The sequence below is a fragment of the Catharus ustulatus genome, chromosome 16 (assembly GCF_009819885.2).
Source record: "Catharus ustulatus isolate bCatUst1 chromosome 16, bCatUst1.pri.v2, whole genome shotgun sequence".
Classification (NCBI taxonomy): Eukaryota; Metazoa; Chordata; class Aves; order Passeriformes; family Turdidae; genus Catharus; species Catharus ustulatus.
The window spans coordinates 967,163-980,519 of record NC_046236.1 but is presented as its reverse complement, the minus strand read 5'-3'; the positions used below and the strand labels follow the sequence as shown (position 1 = coordinate 980,519).

At 52.7% G+C, this 13,357-nt stretch overlaps 1 protein-coding gene across 1 annotated transcript in view; it reads left to right on the top strand.

Moving 5' to 3' along the window:
• Nucleotides 1-3,365: 3,365 nt before the first annotated feature.
• Nucleotides 3,366-13,357, top strand: part of LOC117003750 (ankyrin repeat and fibronectin type-III domain-containing protein 1-like) — a 212,106-nt gene continuing 202,114 nt past the window's right edge. Inside the window, exon 1 of the mRNA XM_033073944.1 lies at nucleotides 3,366-3,384. Within this exon, the coding sequence (XP_032929835.1) occupies nucleotides 3,381-3,384 (4 nt within the window). The 5' untranslated portion in view covers nucleotides 3,366-3,380. The remainder of the gene's footprint in view (nucleotides 3,385-13,357) is intronic.

Genomic DNA, 13,357 nt, shown 5'->3' with positions numbered 1-13,357 from the left:
TATCCTGGTAGCTCTGTGAGCTGTGTCCCGAGAGTTTAGAGCTGCAATGCCTGGGCCCTGTAAGGACAGTGGTGTTCTTTCACACTGCTTCTGGTCAGTTTTTAACAAGGATGTGGCTTTTCTTCGATTACAGTCTGCTTTAAGTGTCCTGGTTAACAACTCTGCTCCTGCCAGCTGGCCCTGTGTGCCAGCACATCCCACGCAGGATGGCAGCACTTCCAGCAGCACAGACACATCCAGGTCATGTCCCTGTGCCATTCCCACAGCTGCTGTTGAGTTTGGCCCTGGTGCTGTGCCTGGCATTGCTTCTCAGATTCTGGGATTTTGGTGTGCTGTGCCAGGCCAGGCAAAGGTGAGAGCTGACTGTCCAGGTGTCTCTGGGCACACAGGGCTTGTGGACTGCCTAGATCTCAGCTCCTCCTGTGTCCTGGGTTCATCCTGCTGCAGTGGAGGATGCTGTAAGCTCATCAGTCAGACATCCCGCTGTCTCTTACCCACAGATTTTATTGGTATGACTTGGCTTTCTGGCTCATAGGTGAACTAACAAGAAACAAAGCTATTTTCTCTCTTTTCTTGCTTCATGGATTTGATTTGGGTTTTATTTGCGTGGTGTGAAATGGTGACAGGTCACTAGAGCTGATGTGCAGCCTCACAGAGCCACTGGAAGAGGGAGAGGTTGGATGGCTGAGGAGAATGAGGCCTCCTGTGACAGACCCAACTGTTAGCGTAGAAAAATGCTGGCAGAGCTGGAGGGAGGTTGCCCTGCTGAGTTCTCCCTCCATGCTGGAACTCGTTGTCTGAAGCAGCAGGATGGTGCTGCAGGGCCTGGCTGAGGGAGAGGAGGATGATGGTGCCAGCCTGGGCTGGGGGAGGCAGCCCAGCCCCCAGAGTCCCTGCCTGACACATAATGGGTATAATGACTAATTTTTAATACTCTAGTACTCCTAAATTGTTACATCTGAAGCTGTAGAGTTCTGCTGGGTTTCTGCGGGGCTGAGTTGTGTTTGGAGAGGGAAGGCTCCCCTTCCTCCAGCTGTGCTGAGCTGCAGGAGGATCCTGCAGTGCCCTGTAAGTTGCGCCTGGGGACAGAGCACTGTCAATGCTCTACAGGAGAAAAAACACCCAGGCAAACACAGTGGGTAACTTGGCAGCCAAGAAGTGGATGGTTTGGGAATTAACAGCATTTTTATCAGCAGACTTTGGTGTGTGTATTCCCAGGCTGCTTTATTACTCAGGGCTGGGCTGCTTTACTGGCCCAGCACTGGTTATTGCAGCTCATTACTCTCAGAGGTAATCAGGCCCTGGGGAGGATGTTTGCAATCATGAGCTCTTTTCCTTTTTTTTTTTTTTCCTTCCACCCCCCCCCCCCCCCCCTACTTTTTTTTTTCCCTTAGGAGCTGCTGTACTGGAGCTGGGGCCCTGTCAAACCCGTTATCTTTGAACACATCTGTTCCCACCAGGGGCGGAGAGCTGGTCCCTGTCCCAGAGGAGGACAGAGCTGGGAGCTCTTGGGTGCTCCCGAGGGAACCATGGCAGTTGCGGCTCCACTCGTGTCTCCTCCTGTCCCTCTGAGCTGCCCCTTGCCTTTGGGATGGGTGACTCCTCTCTCCCAGGAGCCCCACTGCTCTTTGCACGTGCCCATCCCTGAGGTGTCCTGAGCAGCTTGGTGACAGGTCCCATGATACTTTCCTTGGGAAGCCGTTTGAGCACTCAAATCGAGAAAACAAATGTCTACTCTTATCTTTCTCTTTTAATCTGTGGGGTTTTTTTGGAGCTGGCAAATTTAAAGAAACAGTGTTAATCAGGGTGTGGGGGAAGAGCTTTGCTCTGAGTAATGAGACTGGTCCCTGCAGGGTTTTGCTTAGATAAGCAACTTTATCAAATCATGGAGGATACCTAAGGCTTTGGGCTATTACTGCTGGATTTACTCCTAATGCAAGTCAAAAATAAGGTAATTGTGTGTGTGCGTGTGTCTCATTACCCTGCAGTTTTGTAGAGCAGCTCCATGGTAAAGGAAGAAGCTGAACAAACAATTGGGAAAGCCGTGAGATGGTTAGATTAGGGCAGCTGCCTAGTGAGAAAGTCTGTGCTTGTGTTTAATCAGTGATGTTGGCTGTGTAGGGCTCAGGCTTGGCCTTGTCGGCTAGGCCTGTCAGGAAGAGAGATTTGGGAAGCAAGACCAGGGAGAGATATACATGTGTATCTCAATCTTATTTTTAGAATATGTATTTTATGTGTCAAAATGGCTTTCCTTGTGCTTTGCTGCTTTATTAAGGGGAGCAATGTGGCCTAAACTGAGGCTTCCTGCACTTTGGGCATGGCCTCCTCTGTGAGCTGAAACAGAGGGAAGATGGTTTGCCCAGTGCTGGTGGGAACCCCAGACAGGTAATCCTCACCATCATAAGAGCACGGAGTGACTGGACAAGGGGGAATGGCTTCCAACTGACACAGGGTGGGGTTAAATTGGACATTGGTAAGAAATTCTTCCCTGTGAGGTGGGCAGGCCCTGGCACAGAGTGCCCAGAGAAGCTGTGGCTGCCCCTGAATCCCTGGCAGTGTCCAAGGCTAGGCTGGATGGGGCTTGGAGCAGCCTGGGACAGGGGAAAGTGTCCCTGCCCATGGCAGGGATTGAGATGGGATGAGCTTTAAATTCCTTCCAAGCAAAACCATTCTGGGATTTATGGTCCCCACCATGAGCAGCTGCAGGTTGGAGGGAAGACAGGACAGTTTCTTTTCCCTGCCAATCCCTGGGACACCCACTGCCTTCTCAGCACTGTGCTGGTCTCAGGGGAAGCTCCCAGAGGTTTGGGAAGAGGCCCCACAAACTTGTTCCTATAAGAGAAATCTCTGACACAGCAGGAGTAAAAACAAAGAGGTCTTCTTCGGTGTTTACTTTTATTTTTAGAAGACAATAAGTCAGCGGAGGGCTCTGCAGCGGAAATGATGGCTCCCAAGTCCAGGCCCCCCCCTCCACCCTCGCCAGGAAGCTCATGCTGCACGTGCGCCTGGCTGGGATGTTTGTAGACAAAGACTTTCTTGATGCTTTTTTTTCCTCCCTGCTCCAGTTCCCTTGCCATAGGCAAAGAGGATTTGCTTGCTGACATGCTGGAGTGTCGCAGGGAGCAGGGCTGCAAATGCTGGGGCAGCACAGCCGTGCCAGGCTGTGCCTGTTAGCAACCACTTGCCTTGGGTGGCAGAAGAGCTTCCCGATTCTTCTGTTTCCTTGGATCAGTGAATTAAACTGTTGCTGCACGGTGCTGGTGGTGATGAGGACGGGAGGCTGAGGTGGCTCCCACCCCTCCTTGGCGCGACCAACCTGGATGGAGCTGGCGCTTCCCGGCTGAGCCTGGCGCAGGGGCCCGCGGGGCTCCTGGTGCACGATGAGTACGTAGCTCTGTTCCTCTTGCTCTTTTGCTGTACCCCTGGGATGCTGGGGTGGTCCATGGTGTCTCAGCATGTCACGGGGATGCGGGTTTGCATGAGGCTCCTTTGTGTTGGTTCTGGCCAGGAATCAGTGACAGCTCCTGTGATGCCCCTTTTCTTCTTCGACTGAGAAGAGATGCCATGAAAAGTGAGGGCTGTTGTTCTCCTTATCGTGCTGGTGAGCAGGGATGTGGCTGCGCTGGGCTGTGTTGATCAGGCACACAGCCTAGCCCTCTCTTCCAGACCATGTGCTTCTCGGTGAGCCAGGCTCTGCCCAGGGACACACGGCCTCTTGGGACCTTGTTTGGAGCCCTGTGAGTTATGGTGCTTGCTTTCCATGGGGGTTGGAATTTTCTCTGCCTATGATGTTTTTTCTGTGTCTGTGGCAGAGGAACCCAATTTGAAGCAGCTCTGGTGTGCTGGATGCTGGAGCAGTGGGCAGGTGCCTCTGGCAGCAGCTGTGACCATGTGTGGGGACTGTGTCCTGCCATGGTGCTGGGGACAGCTTAGCCAGGGCTCTGGCTGGGGCATGGACAGAGAGAATTCATGTTTGGGCAAAAAAGCAGCAAAGGCTCTTCGATGCAGCCTGCGACTGTCATAGTGTGGCACGGTCCCTGCTCTTCATGGTCTGCTCCCCTTGCATAGCTCCAGCTGGGATCTGCAACGTCTGGAGCCAGCTCTGAAAGAAAAGGGCTGCCTGCCTTTGTAAAGGAATGAAATGGAAGAGCTGCTGCTGTTTTGGGGACATAGTGATGCAGCCCACCCTGCCTGCATCTGCCAGGGTGTGGCTAATAGCTCCCCATCCAAACATGCTGCTGGGTGCCTGGGAAGGCTTGTCCTGCCTTGCTCTGCATCCAGAGAGACTGTCTTGTCTTTAATGAGTTTTCTCCATCTCCTCGATTTGGCAGGCAAGGAAGTAGCTTATTCCTGAGTGCTTGCCAATCCTAACAGGGTGAGTGTTTTACATGGACTGTGCAGCAATCCCCATTCCTGCTGGGCAGCAGTGTGGAGGGGAAGCTGCAGAGGAGCAGGGTTCTGTCCTCCCTGCTGTGGCAGGGCTGGAGGGTGGCAGACAGTCTCTGTCAGCTAGCAGCTCCCACCTCTGAGCCTCTTCCAAATGCTTTTGGCTCTGTGGGATGTGGGGTTAATTCCTCTTCTTGGATTCTGGCTCATGCCCTGTGCTGTTCCTGTGAGTCTGGTGCTGCCTGCTCTGCTCTTGGAGGGTCTAACCCACAGCAGAGCAGCAGCCTTCTCAAACCAAGGTCCCTTTGATCTCAGCCTGGGGAGCAAAGCCCAGCCCAAGGGGTTTAAAGGCTGTTTATGCAGCACTGTCTGGCTGGTCTCTTGTCCCTCTTCTGTTGTATTGAGGAGACGTTGTGTCGTACCAACCTATGAGTAGTGTGTCTGTATCCCTTCCTGTGCAAAAGTGCAGCTCTGCTCCCTCCCTAAGCTGAGGGAAACTTTATAACTCACAGCAGTGCTGTGCCAGATCTCCACCCCAAGCTGGCTGTGGCAAGAGTTTGTGGCATTGCTCTTGTTCCACATGAAGCCTGAAAGTTTCTCCGTATTTCATTTTCATCCTTCTCTTTCCCAGGTACCTGCTCTTGGAAAGGATGGGGGGATCTGGCAGCTTGGGCAGTCCCTGTGAGGGCTGCAGGGCTGTGCAGTGCCTGTGACATCATGCTGTCCCTGCCCAGGGAGATGGGGCTCCTGGCATGGTGGGGTGCCTGGTGTGAAGCTTTCTGTTCTGCAACGGGGTGGGTGGGCAGGGATTGAGAGTCCTGCCAGCTGCTCTGGATCAGGATGGCTGCAGAGGCTGGCACAGCTTTGTCTCCCTCCTCCTGAGCAATGACTGTGTAAGTCTCACTTCCTCCTCATTAAGTGCTTAGCTGGTGGCACATGCAATAGTTAAGGGCACAAAACTCTTTCAGTGACTATGAATTAAAAGCGAGACCAGCCAAACAAAACCAACCCAAGCTCGTAGGAATTCTTGAATGGTCTGTATTTGCTCTTGGCAAAAGGGGTGTTTCTCTCCTTTCTTTGAAGGAACCTGCTGAAGTTGTTTATTTCCTGGCTTGCTTGGCTGGGACCATTTTATGCAAAGAAGTCAAAATCATTAATGTAAAAGCAAGAGGTTACCAGGCCAGTGATCCTCACCCTGCAAATACTGCAGAAGATTCAGCTAAAAATGCAGTGACTGGGCCCTGTATGAGCTCAACCCTCTTTCGAGAGAAGACAGGTGGGGCTGTTCCTGTAAGGGATCCTGTGTGGGCTGTGGGTTTGTGTGGGCTGTCAGTGTAATGTCCTGGAGTATGGAATAAATCCTCTTCAGGGAAGCAGCTGCTGCAGTACCATGGGACCAAACCTGCAGTGAGTATCCTTCTGGTCCTATGCACACCTGGACCGTTTTACTTTGTCTGATAGAACAATTTTCCAGGTCCTGGGGCAGCATTGGAAAAGTGGAAGGAGTAGCCCAGGTTTTGTAGTAGCAGAGCTTTGCTTCTCTTTGGCTCTGTCCTGCAGTGACAGCAACAGGGAGCCTTTCCCAAGGTGGGTTTGTGCCCAAGCACTGTCTCTGCAGAGGGAAAAGCCAGGTGCCTCTCTGAAGTGGGAAGTGTGGGTGCTCATAGCTTCCTGCATGTACTTTCCTCAATCTCTTGGCCCAGCTGGACAAGTTCTGGAGAGCAAACCTATGGCCAGAGGTGTTAAAACAGGCTCTGGGGGAGACAAGAGGCAGCATCCCATCACAGCTCCTTTTGGGTCTGTCCTTTAAGGGCCAAAACCTATTTTTTTTCCATTCCATGAGAATTTCCATTGCCTTGTACTGGCTATGGAGGAAATGTATTGCTGTGGTAAAACCTGGTTTTGCATGGATTTGGGAGGAGGGCTGGAAACTACTCCTTCCCACCCTAGGTGCTGTGGTTTCCTATCCACAGCCACAGGTGGGTTTTGAAGTGCTCAGCACCCACAGGAATCTGATCTGCCAGGTCCTGGCAGTGAGCCCTGCCCAGCTCTGTTACCATTATGAGGGGGTTTGCCCTCAGGGCTTGTCTCTGGGTGCTGGTGCCAGGACCGGGGTAGAGAGCACAAACTAAAGCACGGGAATTACACTTAAAACACAAAAATTGCGGTTTTACTGGGCTAGTCCCAGAGAGGTTAGAGAGTCTTCTGGGGTATCTTTTTCAAGATATTCAAAACTCAAGTAGAAGCTGTCCTGGGCACTGTAGCTGGCCCTGCTGGGAAGGGTCTGGGCTGGGGGATCTCCAGAGGCCCCTGCTACCCTCAGCCATAGCATGATCTTCATTCCTGAAGCACCAGGTGAAGCTGGTTCCTGTGGCTACCACCATTTGAGGAACATCTTCAGCTGCTTTAGCTCTTCTCCACCTTCCTTCCTTGCGTCAGGACCTGGGGCTTCTGGTAACTGGCGAGTTGAATATGAGTCACAGTGTGCCCTGGCAGCCAGGAGAGACAACATATCCTGGAATGCATCAGCCCAGCATTGCTGAGTGAGGGAGGGGATTGTCCCTGACTGGGGCGGTCTCACCTCGAATGCTGGGGGCACTTTGGGGCACCACAATATCAGAAGCATCTAAAGATGTTAGAGAGTATCCAAGGGAGGGACATGAGTCACCTCAGGACACTGGGGAAGGGTCTCGAGGGGAAGCCATGGGAGCAGCAGCTGAGGGCACTTGGTTTGTTCAGCTGGAGGAGATGGAGCACAGAGCTCACCTGGGCTGCAGCTCCTCCTGAGGGGCAGCTCCAATCTGTGCTCCCTGTGACAGGGACAGGAATCAGCAGGAGCTGTGCCAGGGGAGGTTTAGATTGGATATCAGGGAAAAGTTCTTCCTCCAGAGGGTGCTGGGCACTGCCCAGGCTCCCCAGGGAATGGGCACGGCCCTGGGGCTGCCAGAGCTCCAGGAGTGTTTGGACAGCACTGCCAGGGTGGGATTGTTGGGGTGTCTGTGCCAGAAATTGATCCTTTTGGGTCCCTTTTGATTTGGGATATTCCATGATTCTGTGATTTTGCTCCTCAGCAGCACAGGCCCCCTGTGTCTGTTGGTGTGTGGGATTGTCACAGAGTGCCCAGGTCCCTTTGGTGTTGTCCTCTGCCTCCAGCAGACCTCCCTCCCTTGCTGCAGGAGCAGCACAAGTGGAACAGCAGAGTCACTGGGGAGAGAAGTGATGACCAGGCTGCCCTTTGGCTGTGGTCAGGATGCCCTTCATGGCCTTGGCAGTTGCACTCATCCTGCATGCTGCATTGTTTTTGCCTGCATGTTGCCTTTTAAATTCTCTGCAATCCGCATCACTTGAGTGAGCAGAAGTTTTCTTCCAGACTTTCTTTTTTGTCAAAAATTTAATGCTTCCCTAGTACTTCAGGAGCCCAAGAATGCCTCAGCTTTGTTTCAGCTTTCCAGGCAAACCAGGGAAGAGCATCCCTTGGCTGAGAGATGCTCACAGAGGGGAAAGCAGTTTTGTAATTAGCTGCCTACTGCTGCCCTGCACTTGGGATGTTACTGATGGGGCTGCTGTGTGGTGAGGGTGACCAGGAGGGACAGATGGAATGTTTTCTTTTGTGGGTCAGTTTAAGGTAAATTAGAGAGCTGCTCTGCAGCCTCAATTTTCCAATCTCTAATTTGTTGAAGTGTTTCTTAACTTTGGGTGATGAATTGGAAGATTTGTTGAGTGCTTAAGGGCAAACCCCATTGACTGTGTTGCAATAAAATTTCCCTGACACCTTTTTCCATGTCAGACACAGTGATTTGATCCATATCTGCTTTGCTGAGGTTGCAGTCTCAAATTTACAATCAGGAAAGTAATTCTGTCTGAAACTGGATTTTCCGGGCTTCCACCTGTCAATTGTCATAGAATCTCAGAAGAGATCCTCAAGATCATCTTACTCTACCCCCTTGCAATGGACAGGGACATCATGGCCTGGAGTTTGTAATATTTTCTGAGATTCCAAATAATTTTTGGGAGATACCTTCTGCTGCCTTGGCAGCCCTGGCTGGGCCAGGAGCGAGGGAAGCAGTTCACTTGGTTGTGTGCATTAATCCAGTTTCAGTCCTGGCTGGCTGAGAGCAGGAGCCCTGATAAGCAGGTGTGACTAAGGATATGATTCAAATATTCCTTTTGCATCAGTGTCCAGTTCTAGTGAAGAAAAATAATGATTTGCACGTCATGGACTCTGTTGTGTTTTTTACCTCCCACAAATTTGCTTTGAATGTAAATGCTGGACCACTAGCAGTTCCACCGTGGAGACTGAAGCCAGGCTCAGATTTATCTGAAATTCAGTGATGCTGAAAGCTGGCAGCTGCCTTTTTCTGTCTGTCACAGGGTAAATGTGCAACAGGCAGTGAGTGACAGGCATGTCAGGGTTTGGGGGCTAAAAGCACAGGTGTCATGAGCTGGAGCAGAGGAAAATGGATCAGTGTTGGGCACAAAAAGCACTAAGAGGCCTCTTTTTAGTAGGTAAGATTTTCCTCTATTATCCCTAATGGAGGAATACTTGATGCTGAAGGTTTCTGTCCTGACAGCTTTTGGCACTTCCCTGTACTCCCTGGTTTTTGCTAGCAAAATCCCAGTGAGCATGCCCTCAGGGGAGCTTGCACCGTGCCATGAGAGGGGCTGTGGTTCCCACTGCCCCAGGCTCCCTGTGCATCAGCTGTTCCCCTGGACAGCAACCCCTTCATCCCACACCAGTGTCTGCTGAGGGTCTCACCCCATTTGGGGTGGCAGTGGCAGGCTGGCCTGGGGCAACCTGGGTACATGGTGCTGGGCTTTTTCTCCCTGCAGAGTGACTGGTCCTCACCAGTTCCCCCTCCTGAGGGGAGGGTTTCTCTTTCCCCAGCAGTTCTGGTGCCTTGGCATCTGAGCAGGGCACATCACCTCTGTTAACACCCCGGGCTGCAGGCTAACGAGCGTGGGGCCATGACATTAATAAATGACTGTCAGAGTGAGTGAATTGGGCACTCTGGCTGAGCTGTGCGTGTAGTGTAGGAGTAAAGGCAGTGCCTGTGCTCTTGTGTGACTCTGGCAGCAGTGAGGCCAGGCACTGGCTCGCTGCAGGCAGCAGAGCTGCCCTCATCCCAGAGCTGGGAAATGAAGGAAGTGGGATAAAACCTGTTGTCCTTGGGGATTTGTTTTTCTGCATATGGAAATCATTACTGGCAGGGACATGAAGTGCAAGTGCTGGGAAGGGACAGGATGGGCCAGGTCCAAGGGCAGGAGCACAGGCCCCACTTGGCTCTGGTCCCCTGAAGGAACTCTTTGGAGCCCCTGGCTCTCTGCCAGTCTGGGAGCAAAAGAAAAACAGGGATGATACAGGAATTTCAACTGGGATGTGTCAAACCATACAAGAGGAGGGGCTACAAGAGAGCTGGAGAGGGACTTGGGTCAAGGGCCTGGAGTGATAGAACAAAGGGAATGGCTTCAAACTGACAGAGGGCAGGGAGAGGTGGGATATTGGGAAGAAATTCTTGGTGAGGCCCTGGCACAGGTTGCCCAGAGAAGCTGTGGCTGCGCCTGGAAGTGTTCCAGGCCAGACTGGACAGGGTTTGGAGCAACCTGGGGCAGTGGAAGGTGTCCCTGCCCATAGCAGGGGTGGAATGGGATGGGCTTTAAGGTCCTTCCCAGCTCAACCCCAAACCATTCTGTGATTCTATGAAACCCCTCTTGTCTTGGTCTTCTGTTGATATGAGTGTGCTCTCATGGGCCCTCTGTGTGCTCCAGGGCCTTGCACAAGGGGGTACCTTGTGGTGGTCCCCCTACCTGGTCTCATGAGTGGGGCAGGCAGGAGAAGGGGAGTGTTGGACACTTCACTGCTGTCTGCATGTGGGTTACCACCTCCAGATGAAAAGCAGCCAAAGCAGAGGCTCCAGTGGTGGAGCTCTCCCCCATCTTTCTCCCAAAGCTAACTTTGCCTTTGCAGACACAAAGACTGGTCTGTGTCCCTGCCTTGGCAGGGCTCACCATGGCCCAGCGTTGGCTTTGTGTGCCCTGGGCTCCTGGAGCTGCAGATGGGCTGGGGCGAGTGGCTACTCAATGCTGGCATTGTCTGTGGCCACCCCGCCTCCCTTGGGGGTACAGGCAGGGGATGCTGGCTGTGCCCCCCCTTGCACCTGCCTGGGGCACAGAGCTGCTGTGCTGACCCTGGCTGTCCCCATGGTCCCCTTGCTCCTGCAGGAACCTGTCCTCTGGCTGCCCACCTCCTCCAAGCGGGGAGGAGGATTCATCCCAAAAGCACGTGCTCCTGCTTGGATGGAGCTTCACCAACCTCAGCCTTTGGCATCTGCACTGCTGCCATGTGGGTGAGAGAAAGGAGTGTGGGATCTCCCCATTCCAGTGGGGTTTTAGTGCTCCTGCCACAGGACAGAGGATGGAGCCCCTTGGAGAGTGTGTAGCCCACCAGGTGTAGGGACCAACCCTCTTCACTGTTGCTGCCTGACTCCCTGCCCTCCTCTGCTCTCCCTTTGCCCATATCTGTCTCAGACTACAGAAGGAGAAGGTGGAAAAACCAGCCTGTGAATAGTGCAGGGACAATGACAATAGTGCTGGGGATGCTGGAGCTGGGACAGGGGCTTGGTAGATGTGGATCCACACAGGGCCTTGGTGCACGTGTGCTGTGTGTTCTCCAAGTGCAAGTATGGACTGCAGCATCCGTAACTACAAACAGGAGTGTGGTCAGGGAGAGCTTGGCTGGAGCTGCCTGCAGATGACGTGGTCTTTATGAGTGCTGCAAGGAGAGGTGGCACAAAGCAGCACGTGGCAGGTGGGCACAGCATGGGCTGTGTCCCTTGGTTGTTTTCTGCTACTCTCCCTCTTTGGATCTGCCTGTGAACACCTCCTTGGCTGCCCAGAGGTTGTAGGAATGGTGATCAGGGTCGTTTTAGTGCCTGAGCAAAGCTGGGAGCAGGTTTCTATGGGTCCTTCCACCCCAGGCTCCTGGCAGGAGTTTGATCTCTCTGTGTTTCCTTCCTGCATCCTGTCTGCATGGGGATGGTCTGGGTGTTCTGGCAGCTGTTACTAGAGCCCTCTTCCCCATCTTCCATGCTCCTACAGTGGAATTCCAGGGTGAATTTTTTCCTTGAGAACTGGGAAACTGCAAGCACTGCCCTGGTCTCTGATCCCCCACACAGCCCTCCTGCTTTCTGGATGAAGGTGGGAGGAGAAGAGGGAGTAGCAGGAGAGGGGAGCTGTTTCGGGGAGCGGTCTCCAGGGGGAAGTAATTTATGTCCCCATGGTGTGTGAGGTAGAGGCACAACAAGGCAGTGAGGCACTGCTTCTCTTATGGCTTTGGCACTTGTGGGACTGGGATGCACTGCTGGAACCCCTCATCTGTGCTCAACTCTCCAACCTGTCTCAATCCCACAGCCTTCTTCCACCCACCTCTGTGTGCTCTTCCCTCAGCACCAGACTCTTTTGGATGGCTAAATATCTGTCTCATGGAAGTTCCATCTTTCTGAAGAACTCAGAACCTCTTCATTTTCACAAGGCTTGTCTCATGAGGACAGAGCTCATGCTGTTGGAGTGTTGAATACAGCTCCTGCTGAAGGAGCATCTGTCCCCCAGTGCCCTGTGGGAGTTGCTGCTGTCCCTTGTGCCTGGTCACCACCTGCCCCTTGTGCTGCCGGGGGGGATGGATGGTAGCACAGAGGCTGCTCTTTCTCTGGTGCTATGAAATCTGGTGCTCCTGGGGCTTCTGCTGCGACCTCCATGCTTGGGTTACAGCTCTGGGAGAGGGAAAAACGCCTCTGCAGAAGATGGTGGTTAAAACATCAAAGGCATTGAAGCGGGAGAGATGTAACAAATATAATTGTCATGGGGTGCTTCTCTCTCGGCACTGGGAATGAGCTGCATGAGATGGAGAGAGATGCTCTGCACAGAAATGTGCTCTTTGGTGGTGTCAGAGGCAGCTGAGGTGTCAGAGATACCAGGATGACAAGGTGCAATTTCCATCTAAGCTCTTGCTATGAGGTGCTGGCTCTTGTAGGGAGAGGCAAAGCAGGGTGCTAATCCTTTGGGAATGAACAGGAGACAGAGCACTAAGGCTCTTTTTTTTTTTTTTTTTTCCTTTTTCCCCTCTCCAGCACTTGTAGTTCTGACCTAGAAATTCCTTACTACATTTGCTGAGCTGGCTTAGTTAAAGACTTGACTAATTTCTGGAGGATTAATTATTCAGAGAGTATGGGGAGGGAGGGTAATGTCTACTCCTAACACTGTAGGTCAACCTGCTCAGGGTTCCTGGCTTAAGGACGGGTGCTGGTCTGTCCCCAGGTGTCCCAAGGGCATATGCACAGTGCAGGTGCCTATTGGGGGGAGCACATCATGATGTAGCTGTGTCTTGCTCTGGTCCTTTTATTTGTTTTCACTCTGATTAAGCAGCAAGCCTAATTCTGGTCTTCAGCTCATGCTGCTGTTCTTCTTCCTTGGAGGTCTCTGTGACTGATGTCCCCAAGGCCATGTCTCAACCTTCCAGCTCGGGATGGGCACCTCCACCTTGGCCAGGGCTTTCACAGTGGGCCTTGGCCACAGGGATCTTGGAGTGCCCTGGAGAGGGGCTGCTAGCAGCAGGTCTGCAAAGATCTGGTGGTAGTGCTGGGGTTTGGGGGATCCTTGTGCCCTGTCTCTGTGGATGGGGTGGTGCTGGTCCTCCCTGCAGCGTGCCTGCAAATCACTTTCTAGTCTATCCAGAGCCACTTCGGAGGGAGCATGCAACAAGCTGCAGCATGGGCAGTACTTGTTCCTTTAAAGCCACGTTGTTGTGCTCAGGATCATCCTCAGATGTGCAGTGACAGCAGCTGTTTTTTCAGGCTGCAAATAGCTCCATGCCCTGGAGAGTGTATGGAGGAATGTATTTCCTTGATCTCCACAGGCTCTTGATGTGCTGATGAAAGCAGATTCCCTGTTTAACAGCAAAATAGGGGCAGATTGGCAG